Raw genomic sequence first — 14,667 nt, forward strand, 5'->3', positions numbered from 1 at the left:
TTACACATTAGTTTTACGCCCTCGGCCATCTGGTTGTAAGCAGTTTAAAGGTTAATTGTCAGCCACGTTGGGGATGAGAAGTTGCTGTTGCAGGCAGGCGCTCACCAAGGCAGCAGGGAGAAGGGGCCCCTGATGGGCCAGGAAAAGGGAGGCAGAAAAACAAAACAATATTACACAGGCCAAAGCATGTAAGAACAACACAGATTAGGACCATTTAGTTGAGGGTCAGGCTTCCCTACAAATAAATGCCCCTGGGTACATCACTGCATTTCTACTCTGGGAAAATCCCTTTTTGGGCCCCAGTCTCCCCATCTGTGAAATGAACAGGTTCCGTCATTGGCTCTGGGGGTTTATGATTCTGCAGGAGTTTCCTCATGCAAGGCCTTTCACTCCCCAACTATATAGGTCAAATGAGGTTTCATCAAGGTCAAGACTCCAATTTCCTGGGGTTTTGGGTTATCAGGCTTCCTGCCACAAATCCCAAAGGGTGGAGACTGTCATTACGGGGAGTCCACCACCAATCCTAGGCTAGGCCCCCCAAAGAGAAACAAAACTCTCTACGAGCTGGCACAGAGGCTGTGGCCCCCGGTCTGCTTGCTGCCTACGGAAGGGGTGAAAAGGAAGCCTGGCTCTGAGTGAAACGGAAGTGCCTGAGGTCTGACAGTTGCTCTCAGCGCTCGGCAGCCAGGAGGGAAGTAAAACTGTCTGGCAGCTTCCACCCCGAAAACCCATGGGACAGCTACAGGTGAGGGCTGGTGCAGGCCTGCTCTCTGGTCCAGAGCCCTGGCCCAGGCTGGGGTCGTCCCTGGAGAGTAGGCTGGCCCAAAGACTTGGGGGAGGGCAGAGAAAAAAGCCCCTCAGCTGGTTCATGACCTTGGGCAAATCTCTGTGCATCTTTGGGCCCCGTTTCCCCACTTGCAAAAACTGAGTTTGGATTAAATTTATCCATACCATAAGGATTTCTGGAAAGGGGGGGATGGAGAGACAATTTGGTCACAAGGAGGCTAGCCTGTTATCCTGCTGGCAAGGGACCCATAGCCTGATGGGAGATAGTTACAGAATCATGGGATGATCATGACTATCAATGTATGCACAGGTGCTGAAAAATCTCGACAGATCTAATCCAGCCTGGGGGATCAGCGACAACTCCAGAGAAGGTTAAGTGACTTGCCCAAGGTCATGTAGCTAAAGAACAATCCAGCTGGGCTGGAGTCTTGGAAGGAAGAGCAGTTCAGAAAAAGATATAACTTAGTAGAAGTCTAGTCAGCTTAGTGCTGTCATCAAGATCTGAACAAGGTTATAGAGACCCAGAGGCAGGACGATTAATCCTGACCTGGGTGGGGAGGGAAAGTTTTACAGAAGCAGGGGTTTGGGGCTGTGGTTTGAAGGGTGAATATGAGTTTATCAGGCAGAGAAAAGGAGGAAAGGCTGAAGGCAGAGGGAATAGCATATTCAGAAGTGTGAAGTTGCTAAAAGAACTTGATGAGTTCTGGAAAAGTGCATATATATGTTGTGTTTGGAATAAAAGGCACCTACAATGGTGAGATTGAAGGAGAAGTTCAGAAAAGCCAGCTGGAGTCATGTGGTAAAGGGCCTTGAATGTCTTGTTAAGAAGTTGGGCTTAATTTGTAGGGCAGAGGGAGCCATGGAAGGGTCTTGAGCAGAGGAGAGCATGGTCAAAACAGCATATTAGAAGGCTTGCTCTGGCTGCTAGGAGGCAGAGGATAGGAGAGAGGGAGTAGGGGGAGAGGCAGGAATGACGGCAAGGAGGTGGTGACAGAAGATTGAAGGTACCAACGTCAGTATCAGGCCCAACCCCTGTCAAGAAATTGAAACTTTTCAGGAGCCTACAGAGGTGCGGCGGAAATGAGAACTGAAACCTGGGCCCTGCTATGCCTGTGGTCTGGGCAGGTGCGGTTAGGAAGGGAAGTGAAAGGGTTGGGGTGACTGGCAGCCCAACCCTGAGGGAGATGGGATAGCTTGTGAGGGAATGCGGGAGCCCTGTTCCAGGCTGAGGCAGGTTGAGAGGCCATGTCCAGAGAGATGACAAGGGGCAGCCTGCCGCTGACCACTGTGTGCCCCACCAAGTCCCTGCCCCTCTCTCCTGCCCTCGGGGATCCCACTTCCTTCTGCCAAGCCTTTGCTCAACTCTCTGCGAAGATAAGCTTTCCCTCCCTCCCCTCTCTGCCTTTCCAGCACTGGTTCCTGGCCAGGCCCTGCCCAGCCCTCCAGGTAGCCTGCTCTGAGCATTGCTGGTTCCTGGCTTCTCACCCTACTGCCCACCCTGCCCAAGCGGTGGTGTGACCATGCTCTGCCTTGAGGCATGTCTTGTTCCGTGGTCTTGGTTCCCCATGCCAGTCACTGTTACCTTGCTGCAGATGCCCCTGCCTCATCTGAGTCTTCCCACAAGAGTTCATTAGGAGTGACAGTCAGAATCAGACCCTGGGGCCCCCAAAGAAGCCACACTGCACACATCTGTCCTAGAGCAGGTGCATGGGAGGGCTGTTCACTGGCCAGGCTGGTTGGTTCTTTGTTCTGGGGGAAAGTCTTGACCTGAGGGAGCTGAAGAGGCAGATCCAGGTGGAGGGTCCTGTAATAGTCAGGAGGCCAGCAGGAAGCAATCGCCTCTAATGGTTCAAATGAAGAGACATAATGAAAGGACTGCTGCACTGAAGTGTGCAGAGACTATGGCTGAAGGAGGGGCAGGAATCGCGTTACTGGAGCCCAGTGAGAGGTAGGGCTGCCTGGCAGGAATCGGATCAAGGAGAGAGTGGGGAAGGCACCGAAGCGTGGAGAGAGCAGAGGGAGAAATAGCCCAATCTCTCTCTTCGCACTTCCTCCAGTCTCCTGTTGTTTCTCATTGTCCAAGCCCAAGTAGAAGCCAGTTGGCAAGGGGGCCTGATGACGCAGCCCACAGGGGCAAGCCTCCTGAGGTCCAGTGCGTGGCCAAGGGTCTGGCTGGGAGTACAAATGGGGATTAACCATCTCCAGGTATGCCTGAAAGAACTGTCACCTAGATGGAATATCTGCATGATACCTATGGCCTTAGTCATTTCTCTGTGATGAGTGCTGAGTTAGAGGTTTTTCTAGCTGCCGCAGAGAGAAAAGACCAAGCTTCACTTGTACATTCATTTTGCTACCATCTAGAAAGCACTGTCTGGTCTTGATGGTTACAGAACTAGAGAATGACAGAGCCACGTGGGCCTCAAGGGTAATCACCCCAACATGTACACTGACTGAGGCCCAGAGAGAGTGAGAACTGGGCCCAGGGTCACAGAGCCAGCGTGAGATGACATTGGAGAGGTATGCAGTATCCAGTGTATGCAGTTAAAGCCAAATAGCTAGAAAGCAGCAGGAGCAAAATTCAGCCGGTCAGTCTAACTTAGAACTAGACCCAAGCCCCAGGCTGAGTGCCCAGTGTGTGGGGAGGAAATACATAGGCACTGGAGTTAGTGTGACCCAGCCCAAGGAGCCTTGTCCTTCAGACCTGTCCATCCTCTCGTTTATGGCCTGTGTACTCACAAGCCTGCCCTGGGAGGAGCAGCAGTGAGGTCACAGGCCCAGTGCAGAGTGTGAGGACAGAGGGCTGAATACAAACAGATGACAGGCCTATATAGGTCCTCAGGTACACCCTCCCTTAGGATGCTGTCCTGGGCCTTCTAGTCTGTGACCTGGCAGCCCACAGTGAATGTTCCATTGCTAGGAAACCTCTGGGACTTCAGACCTTCAGACCCATCCAACTAGCTTGCCTGCTGGGTGCCATGCCTTGTTCTAGGTGCTGGGGATACAGTGACAAACAAGATCTCTTCCCAGAGATCTACGGGGATGAGATAGGCGGTACATATGCCTATTACAGAAGGTGATAAACACCGTAAAGGAGCATCACTTTCTAAAATTTAGACCAGACATCAAGGGGGACACCCAGGCCACAGTCTACCTTTATAGGCTCCTTTCCCAGGGTTCACTACTCAGACTGTTCCAAACACGGCCCAGGCCCAACCAGCCTGCGGTTTTTGCTCTCATTCTCCCTCTCCTGGGAATGTCCACCTCCTATGCATCAAGGCCCATGTCCAGTGAGCCTTCTGGGGTCCCCTCTTTTAGATAGAGGCAGCCTCCCTGACGTGGAACTCCCACAGCACGTTGATTCTCTGCTTTGGAGTTTCTTAGTCAGGCTCAAGTGATAGTGAGGGAATTCTAGATCTTGTCTCTCCATCTATATGGAGAACTCCTGTTAATTCAATTTTCCATTCTCCCCTCCCTGACCACTATAGGTGCAGTAACCATTTGCTCAATTAAACTGTGGTAGCTCAGTTCTCGAGAGGAGGGGCTGGGAGAGTCCAGAAACTATGATAGAGTGGTTAACTCTATCTGGACACTGGAGTAGGACCATCTGGGTTCAGATCCTCCTTCTCACTAATTGTGTGATCACAGGCAAGTTACTTAATCTTGTTGAGCCTCAGTTTCCCCATCCTTAAAGTCAGGATAATTGAGTGTTGTGAGAATCAATTGGTTAACACCATCAAATTCCTCAGAGCTGTGCCTGGTCTTCCATAAGCATGCAAGACATGTTAGCTATTATTATTATAGCTATTATTAGGAGCCAGCTGGGTGTGCTTGTAAACAACTCCTTTCTCCCAAGCAAAACTGGTGCAGATACACATACCGGCTCAACACACAGCCACACTTAGAGGTAGGGCAAGGTGGGGAACGTGACCCCATTTTATGTGTCATCCTTGCACAGGGGCCACACTAATCTTTTCTATCATTCCAATTTTAGTATATGTGATGCTGAAGCAAGCATAATTTTGGGGTTTTTTTTGAGGAAGATTAGCCCTGAGCTAACATTTGCCACCAGCCCTCCTCTTTTTTTGCTGAAGAAGATTGGCCCTGAGCTAACATCTGTGCTCAGCTTCCTCTACTTTATATGTGGGACACCAGCCACAGCATGGCTTGACAAGCAGTGCGTAGGTCCGCACTCAGGATCTGAACCAGTGAACTGGGGGTCAACGAAGCAGAACATGTGAACTTAACTGCTGTGCCACCAGGCCGGCTCCATACTCCATTTTAGAGATGGGCGGAGGTTCAGAGAAGGCAGGGGCATTCATTCATTTAACAAACATTTTGGAGGCAATTTCCACGTGTCAGGCACTGCCTCTTTCCCAACACCACACTTACTGAATCCTCAGGGTGGGGCTGAGGGCCTGTGTTTTAAACAAGGACCCCTAGGTGATTCTCAGCTCAGGCAAATCTGGGAAAATGCATTCTAGGATACTAGGGCAAGCATCTTGCCATTCCAAGTTTGGACCTGGGTTTTATGGGAGATAGCATCTTCTGGTAGCAGATTTGCATAGTAGTTAGCAGCACAGACCCTGGAGCCTCATTAATTGGGTACAAATCTCAGTTTGCCATTTCTTGGCTGCCTGACCTTAGGATAAAATGGGGCTAATAATAGTAACCACCTCAAAGTTGTTGTGAGAATTATTTCTGTGCAGTGCTGACACACAGTAACTATTATAAAGTATGAGCTATTATCATTACTGTGCCCAGTGTAGACAAGCATCAGAGAGAAGGCGGGGGTGGTGGATTTGATGAGTCTTACCCAGCGTTGGCGTTGTCTGTCTCTTCGGGGAGACTTACCACCTGCTCCCTTCCGCTGGAAGAGATTTCCTGAGCCAGGGAATTCCCTCCCACAGCAACTGACAGCAGCTCCCAGTATTCCGATGCCACGCGCTCTGCCCACAGCAGCATGGCGAGAATTAGATTACATCTTGGGGCCATGCTGGACTGGGAACACAGGCTGATTTAGGTGTGGGAGGGGTCCGTTGAGGAGAGCTGCAAATGAGAAGGGGAGGGGGAGTGCAGGTCCTGGGCAAGCTCCTCTCCACACACTGGGCCACCATCCACGGAAGGTGGTGCTCAGCTCACCCAGACCACAGGACATGGGTATGTGGATGTGCTGCAGACAGGTGAAGGGCGGGTGCCCAGGGAGTAGAGGCAGGATGCCAGGGCATCTGCCAGCCCTCCAGGACACTCATTTTGGCCTGCTGCCCTCCAGCAGGGAGCAAGCAAGTGTGTTTTGTTTTGGCATCAACTGGGCAGGCTGTGGGAAAATAGGCAGCAGGCTTCCTAAGCTGAGAGGGCCTGCTCCATTCACAGGCCAGCGCACAGTGGTGACAGAGCAGCCACCTCCCCAGCCTGCTGTCCCTCCCCCACAACTCCATCTCCCTCCCCTGGTCCCTGCCTCACCCCCATCCCTCAGCTCAGCCTGGAGGGGCCTCTCTGTGGAAGGAGCTCACAATTGGGTAGTATCCCATGCCTTCCAGGCTGGGCTTTGGACAAACTCTCTGATGGAAGCCCCGGTGTTACAGATGAGGAAATGAAGTCTGAAGAAGAGCAGGTACTTCCCAAGTCCTCACGCTGAGTCAGGGGCAAAAACCAGGACTGTCGTTGGGCTCAACCTCCTCCCACGGGAATTCCTCTTTTTTGTGTGTTTCATTATTTTTTTTTTAATTTACAAACAAAACCAGAACAAAATGAAGGGAAACTGAAGGAAACACATGCCCAAAGGAAACTCACATTTGTGGGCCGGCACAGTTGCAGGTATGTGTATAAACATTCCCACTTCATTCCCACCACAATCCTGCGAAAAATCATTATTCCCCTTTTATGGACACGGGAACTTGTTGAAAAGAGATTTCAGGACTCAGTCAAGAACCCAAAGCTAGGCAGAGGAGGAATTGGACATCTAATCCAGGTTTGCCTGATCCCAGACCCCCTCCACCCAAACTTGACTGTTTTACCCATCCGTCTGGGTCTAGTTTCACGGAGTTGTAACCACAGTGCAGCTCCCAGTGGGAGAGGCCTTGGCAGGTCCCACACAGGCAAGTCACTCAGCCTCCCCTGATGCATCCCAGGATGGGCAGCCACTTGTTTATATAGCTCCTCAGTCCTTTACAGATCACATACCTGTGATTTCATTTAACCTGTACCGCCCTCCCAGGAAGAAGACAGGACAGAATTTGTGATGTGCCAAAGGTCACACTCAGCAAGTGCCAGGCAAAGATAGGCCTAGAACCTTGATCTCCCGCCTCCTGATGTCAAAGCCATGTGACTGCCAGCTCCTACTATAGCCCGGGGACTGGCTATCCCCTCACCCTCGCTCCAAGTTGTAACACTCCCTGGCAGGGGTACTGGCTGACCAGATAATTCCCTGACCCAGTGTCTGCCTCTCAGAGACTCACCTCTGGCCTTAGACCCCTGCTACCACAGGGGGAATCTGGATCCCTATGACTCCCGTGGCCCAGCACATTCTGGACTCACTGTTGTGACCTTTGGTCTATGTGTTGAGATCAGGAGCTCCTGGCGTGGAGGGCCTGGGCCTCACCCCAGAGACCTGCGTGCAACTGAGCTCAGAATAAGGGGCTTCTTGAGTGACGCTGGATGGAATCCACAGTCACAAACTGGATCCTAGGGAGAGCCCTTGCCTCTTCTGGTAGCCACTGATCGTCCTCAGTCCAGCAGGCTGTGATTCTCTGTCTTGAGAGCGGATTTGTGGGGGAGACAGGCACATTCCTACACGAGACTGACCAGAGGGCTGTGCTGAGGGGACCAGCTCAGGCAGGAGCGAAAGCCAGTATGTGTTTACAGGGTGGAGGAGGAGGGGGAGAGGTGACCGGGGTAGAAGGGAGGTGAATGGGGGTGGGGTCCACAGACTGCAATGTCTACAGCAGCATCCCTAGCTAGGTTTGCTGGGGCTCAGGCAAGGAAGAGCTGGCGTCTGGATGGGCTAACAGGTACTCCTGAGCAGCCTGTACCAATGTGAGTAGAGATAATGACAGAGCAGGAAAGGGAGCAGAGCGGGCTGTGAATCCCAGCAGCAGCAAGGATAGGGAAGTGCCTTGGTGCAGTATGGGCAGATGGGATGGTGGCCACCTTCTCTGCAAAGGGCCTTGGATGGAGTGCCAAGCTGTCCTAGGTGCCCACTCTGGACTAGGGTGGGGTGAGGGTGGGGTGCTGTTCACATTCTAACCATGCTCAAGGGCTGCTGCACACTTTGCCTCTCTGGAGTTTCTCCTGGGAGCCCTATGGAATATTGGAATAGCTTATCTTCCAATGCCCACTCATACACCTGCTCCAGGCCAGCTTTCAACCCTGGTTCTGACTTAAACTTAACACAATATTTCTTCTGGGAGACTGCACAGCCGATGCACACTGGAGGAAGAGTACAGCTTCAGAGCCAGAGGGAGCCAGGGGCCAGGCTTGGCTCTCCTGTCCTAGCTGTGTGACCTTGGGCAGGTCATTTCATTTCTAAGCTCAGTCTGTGAAGTTTGTGAAATGGGGTCATATATATCATGAAGGGTTGTTGTGAGGGTTAGAAACAATTTAAATAATCTGCTTAGTTCAATGCCTGAAATATGGAAGAGGAAAAATAAATAGTAGCTTAATATTAATTCCTTCCCAGGGTGAGAATCCCACCTGCGGCCTCCATGATGGAAGGGAGCCAGCACCTGCTTGCACAACCCTAGGGATGGAGGAGCTCATCCCCTCTAGGGGCTGCTCTGCCTGGAAAAACTCCTTCCTTAGATGCAGCTGAGACCTGTCCCAGTTCTGTCTCTGGGGCCACAGTGCATGCTGCTCTGCAGTCACGGGACAGCTCTGTGGCATTTCCCTCAAAGAATCTGAAGAGATCTTACTGGGGACGCAGTGCTTGCCTGCATTGCAGAAGCAAGGCTCTAGAAGTTCCCAGCCTAGTTCAAAGGCGTGCATTTTTTTTTTTTTTTACTTTTTATTAAGATTATGATAGTTTACAACCTTGTGAAGTTTCAGTTGTACATTATTGTTTGTCAGTCATGTTGTAGGTGCACCACTTCACCCTTTGTGTCCACCCCTCCTTTCCCCTGGTAACCACTAATCTGTTCTCTTTGTCTACATGTTTAACTTCCACCTATGAGTGGAGTCATACAGAGTTCGTCTTTCTCTATCTGGCTTATTTCACTTAACATAATACCCTCAAGGTCCATCCATGTTCTTGTGAATGGGACGATTTTATCCTTTTTTATGGCTGAGTAGTATTCCATTGTATATATATACACCATATCTTCTTTATCCAATCATCAGCTGATGGGCACATAGGTTGCTTCCATGTCTTGGCTATTGTAAATAATGCTGCAATGAACATAGGGGTGCATGGGACTTTTGGAATTGCTGATTTCAAGTTCTTTGGATAGATACCCAGTAGCGGGATGGCTGGGTCATACGGTATTTCTATTTTTAATTTTTTGAGAAATCTCCATACTGTTTTACATAGCGGCTGCACCAGTTTGCATTCCCACCAACAGTGTATGAAGGTTCCTTTTTCTCCACAATCTCTCCAACATTTGTCACTTTTTGTTTTGGTTATTTTTGCTATTCTAACAGGTGTAAGGTGAAATCTTAGTGTAGTTTTGATTTGCATTTCCCTGATGATTAGTGATGATGAGCATCGTTTCATGTGTCTATTGGCCACCCGTACATCTTCTTTGGAGAAATGTCTGTTCATGTCTCCTGCCCATTTTTTTGATCGGGTTGTTTGATTCTTTGTTGTTGAGTTGTGTGAGTTCTTTATATATTATTGGAGAGTAACCAAAGGTGTACATTTTAAGTCAGGCTTACATAAGTCACAGAAATCCCTTTCCCCATCCCTGTGGAGTTTGGGACATATGGATTGCGTCCTCCTGAGTCTGCTCTTTTCCTGGGTGAACTCTTCCAATTGCTTCAAACATTCTTCGTAGAGGCAAATGGGAGAACTGGTTCTGGTCCCAAATTTATCACCTCAGGACAAGTCACTTATCTTCTCTGAGCCCCCATTTCCTCATCTGTAAAATGAAGAAAATAATACTCCCTCACAGGATTGTGGTGAAGATTAAGTCAGAAAAGTAATATGAAAGTTTGGGGTTTGGAAAAGCACTTAGTAAATATTAAACACATTTTTTTTAAAAAACCACATTTTTGAAAAAGCAGTTAGCCAGTAAGCACATCTGGTGTTGCCCCTTAGCTTTTTATAACACCTCCAAAGAAAATCACTCCAGAAAATCAATGCCATTCCTGCTTTCAGAATGGCAAAACAGGTGGAAGATGCCCTCCTAAACCCATGAAATAAAGTCCCAGGGTCTGACTTCATCTCTGAAGAGTCTACTAAGTTCCAGGCTCGCTCACTTACCTTATTCTGCAGTTGAAGACCAAGGCCCAGAGAAGTCCCAGCAGATCAACAGTAGAGGCTGGATCCCCTCTCCCAACACCCAGCACCTTTATACCCCAAGCGAACACTTCCAGAGGGAAGATAATCTCTGGGCCAGACTAGTCACACCCAGGACTAAGATTCAGCAAATCTTTGTTAAGCATCTTCAATGTGCAGGACACCGCCTCTAGGCAACCACAGTGTTATCCCTCCCCCAGTAGCCCAGTGTCATTCATGGAATGTTTGATCTGGAACTCAGCCTTGGTGAAGGCCTCAGCTGATTCTGCCTTGCTCACTCCTGTATCCCTAGTGTCTGGCACAAGGCTTGGCACAAAGCAGGACCTTAGCAAATATTTTTTCAAATGACTGATGAATCAGTGAGCATTTATTGAGCACTGCCTATGGTGCCAGGCCTTATGCTAGGAGAAATTCTATTTAACACAACAAGTCTGCAAGGCTGGTATTATAGCCCCATTTTACAAGAAAGGAAATAAAAGCTGAAAGAGGTGAACTGACCGGCTCAAGGCCTCACAATGAATTGGTAGTGGAGCTGAGACTGGATGGAGCCCAGCCTGGCTACCTCCCGTCTGAGCTCTAGCTGCTGGCCCACAGCTGTCAGGGAGTTGGGCCTCAACTCCCCTGTTCCCTTGCCCCAGGCCTTCTCTGAAAGTAACTGTGGACTCTGGTGAGGGCTGGCTTTTGAATGGCTTCAAGGAAATCAGAAATAGCAAGCCTGGCCTCCTGGTTCACACACAGCTCTAGATTAATCTGATTGAAGCATACCTCCGATTCTATCACCTTCCTGTACAAGAATCTAGGCTAACTCAATGTAAACAACCTGGGTTCAAGTTCAATCTTCCCAGTTTCTGGCCATGTTGGCCTTGTGCTAGTTACTTGGGTCTTTCCAGGCCTCACTCATTTTCCTCTTTTGCCTGACCGCACTTGCCAGAACAGGTGTCTGGGACCCCAACGTCTGATAAAACTGTGGGGAGATTGAGTTCACCCTCCACACAGCTCTGTGGGTTCCGAAGAGGTATTTTCATTTTTCCAAGGACTCCAAGGGAGGCTCCAAGGGAGGCTGATACTCGCGCCGCCCCACCTCCCCACCTACCCCGCAACGGTCTGGATAGTGCAGGAATGTGGTGAGGGAGGCTGCCTGGATGATCATCCTTATTGGCAGGTGAGGAAGCCCGAGCTCACCCAGCTAGTCAGGGGCAGGCAGAGCAGACTGGCACCCAGGAGTCCTGACTCCCAGACAAGGGCTTCCTCCATTGTTGTGCTGCCTCCTCTACTTTTCCTTATGGTAATCATCTGCACCTGTTTCTTTATAACGCATAGAACACTTTGTGACCCAGAGATTCTAGTCCTGTTGTGTGACCTTCAGAATGTCTCCACTCTTCTATGGGCACTTGCCTCCTCATCTGTGAAATGCGGGCTCTGGCCTCAAGGATCTCACGGTTCCCTTCCAGCAGTCCGTGCTCTTCGACTTGAATGCCCTGTAGCAGAGAGCCGTTTTCTTTTCTTTGAAGGACAACTAGACCCCGCCCCAGTCCCTGCAACAGTCAGGCACCTGCGGCCGGCTGCGAAAGGACTTGTCCATGCTCGCCCCCCTCTATGCATGTCTTTCTGGCCGGCTCATGCGCTCATGAGAGAGGGGTGTTGGAGGACAGAGAAGAAGCAAAAACCGGAACTCTCCTACTGCCATAGGCATGCTGCCCCCCTCCCCATTGAGAAACTTGTCTTCGATCGTCGCCCCCCCTACACACACACTCACACACACACACACACACACACACACACACACGCGCGCGCGCGCGCGCGCACATTACAGCTGCAAAAGCCGGCAGGAGGCGTGGGCGGCTTGTGCGCGTGCGTCGGCGCAGAGCCCTGTCCCGCCCACGTGCGCGCCCCCGACGGGAGGCGCGCGCCGCAGCAGGCGGGCGGGAAAGCGCGCGGGAAGCCCCCGGCTGGCTCTCCGTGTGGGGGAGGGAGGACAGGAGGCGTTTGGAACGTGCCACTCTCGGAGAGAACGGGGGGATTTTGGTGCTCCGCTGGCGTTTCTACCCCTCCCATTTGCCGACCGATCCGTTAGTTCCCCCCGCCCCGCGCCGGGATCCGGAGCCCCGCGCCGCGGCCGTGCTCCCTCCCGCTGCCTGGCTCGGCCCCTGGAACCCGGCTCGGGTCTGAGCTGTGCCTTCCGCCGCCGGAGCGGGGCGCTGCGCCGCGCGGTGGGGCCGGAAATTCCCGCGGCCTGAGCTGAGGGGCCGAAGCGGAGAGCGCGGCGCCGCCTTCCTCCTCCGGGGGCCGAGCCGGGGCGTTGGGCCCAGCGGGGGCCGGGCTGCCTGGGTCGGGGGCGGGGGGGCCGCGTCTGCGAGGAGCCGCGGAGCCCGCGGCGGCGGCGGCGGCGGGGAGCCGGACGACGCGGCTGCTCCTCGCGAGCCACTCGGCTAGCGGGGAGACCCTGCGCCCCCGCTCCCGGGCCCCCGCCCCCTCGCGGGCTCCGCCTCCTTCCCTCACACACCCCCCGGGCCGCCCGAGCCCCAGGCCTTCCCGGCGCTCCGCCTCCTTCTCTTCACACTCGCCCTCCGACCCGGGTCCTCCTGCCGCCCGCCGGCCTTGCTCCCTCGGGGGCGAGTCCTCGTTCCCAGGCTCTCCTTTCACACACGCCCGCTCGCTGGGCCGCCCGCTCCTCTCGGCCCTCCTCCTCCTCGTCCTAGCTCAAGCCGCCGTCGGGGCAGGATTGATGTTCCTTCAGCATCATGCAGCCGCCGCCGAGGAAGGTGAGGGTGTAGCTGGGGGGGCCTTGGGGTTTTGGGGGGATGCATACAAGGAACGCGGCCGGGGCGACCGCCGCGCCCCTTCTCCTTTTCCGCAAGGGGCCGTGACTGCTGTCGCCTCGCGCTTGTCACTGAGTTGCCGCTGGCTCCAGGCGGGCAGGCGCGAGTGTGAGGTACCCTTCCGACGGAGGGGCGGCCGCGGCTCGTGTGCTCCACCGCACTGGAGACCCCCAGACGTTTCACAAGAGTTTCGGGCGTGCAAGTGTGTGTGTGCGCGCGCGCATGGCAGTGCTGCTCGCTGCAAAGTGCATTCTCGGGGCTGCACCGAGGGGAGGCGGGGGAGCCCCTGCAGCTTTGCAGAGCCTTGTGCTCGTGTGATTGTTTAGTCTGCTCCAGATTTGAGCCCTCCAGCTACTTGTTCACCCTCACCCATTTGCAAATTTGTCGGGAATTTGTTTCAAGCCTAACCGTATGGTTTGGCCTGCTTTTCCCACGGGGCGGCCGAAAAGAAGTTGGGATAGTCACCGCCCTTCACCCCAGGGGAAAACAAGAAATTAAGCATTGACCGGACCTGCCTTTCTCCCTCCACTCCTGCCCCGCCCCTCCGGCTTGGGGGCTAGGGAGCGGTGGTACTGCCGCCCCAGGAGAGCGAGAACCCGGCAGTGCGTGGCGTGTGCACCGCGATCTGGGCTTGCGGTGGGAGTGACGGGTGCTCTGGCCTTGTCAGCAGCTGCCCTGCTGCGCCCTTCGAGAACTGTTTCACTGCCCGCTTCCCCAGCTTTCCCAGGGGCTGAGGCTTCGTCCTTGTCTTTTTAATCCTGCAGATGGTGACTGAGTGTCTACTCCGGGCGCTGGGTGCAGGACGCTGTTCTGTCCTCCCCTCGTGGGCAGGCATTTACTGAATGCCTAAGTCACTCCTGTTTTCTCTCTTTTCTTTCTTAATCCGGTTCTCCAGCTAAGTGTGTCTTTTTTCTTTCGCCCAAGTACCTCCCACCCGTCTGGGAAGCCCGGCTCCGGCGGCGGGGATTCCAGGCCCCTCTGGAACCTGGAACCTTGGGGTCCGGGCCTGGCGGGCGAGGCACTGGCCAGCTTGCATTTGCTGTTCTAGCTGTTTGAAGCGGAGCCGCCACGGGGACCGGCTCGCTGGGGTGGCTTAAAGACACCGCATATGCTGGAAGGTCACTTTTGCTTTCTCCTTTGTGAGAAAGAGATTGTGATTTGATGCGCTGTCAGCGAGTCGAGGGCATCATCCTGAGACAGTGTGCTTTCTCGCAGCCGTTATGGAATAATTTATGTAGTCGATTCATGCATATAATTTCGTGATTGTGTAAATTTCGGTCATTAGATATTAGGCATTCTTATGCTCCCTTCTGCCATCTACACGCTGCTCACCTCTCCTGGTGTTAATGTCTTTGAGTCTTTTTTGGGGAAGAGATAGAAGACAGACTTTTAAAACTAAGAACACCTAGATGTGTATTGAGCTTGTGCGTAAAATGGAATGACTAGCAGTTTATTTTGCACCTCTTTAATCTGTAATTTTTATACTCCTGTGCTTTCATTTAGCCTCTGTTTCAGATTATTTGGCTAGATGTTTCATTAAGTATCTTCGGTAAACAAAACTCGGTGGCTAATAATGAAGTCGTGGTCTTCAGGGGAGAGGGGAGCAAGAGGTAT

The 14,667-nt window shown here is 52.5% G+C and overlaps 1 protein-coding gene and 1 pseudogene across 5 annotated transcripts in view; one reads left to right on the plus strand and one right to left on the minus strand.

Annotated features, from left to right (window-relative positions):
• The first annotated feature begins 630 nt into the window (after nucleotides 1-630).
• FCHSD2 (FCH and double SH3 domains 2) overlaps nucleotides 631-14,667 on the plus strand; it is a 276,252-nt gene continuing 262,215 nt past the window's right edge. For 2 of the 5 annotated variants that reach the window (XM_070490775.1, XM_070490776.1), the window contains exon 1: nucleotides 12,732-12,996. In XM_070490775.1, the coding sequence (XP_070346876.1) occupies nucleotides 12,976-12,996 (21 nt within the window). In that variant the 5' untranslated portion in view covers nucleotides 12,732-12,975. Of the gene's footprint in view, nucleotides 746-12,607; nucleotides 12,997-13,643; nucleotides 14,664-14,667 lie in introns of those variants that run through there. The other 3 variants (XM_014842037.3, XM_014842036.3, XM_014842038.3) reach the window with 3 other exon arrangements.
• LOC123279197 (U6 spliceosomal RNA) lies at nucleotides 4,697-4,797 on the minus strand (annotated as a pseudogene).

This window comes from Equus asinus, chromosome 20 (assembly GCF_041296235.1).
Source record: "Equus asinus isolate D_3611 breed Donkey chromosome 20, EquAss-T2T_v2, whole genome shotgun sequence".
NCBI lineage: Eukaryota > Metazoa > Chordata > Mammalia > Perissodactyla > Equidae > Equus > Equus asinus.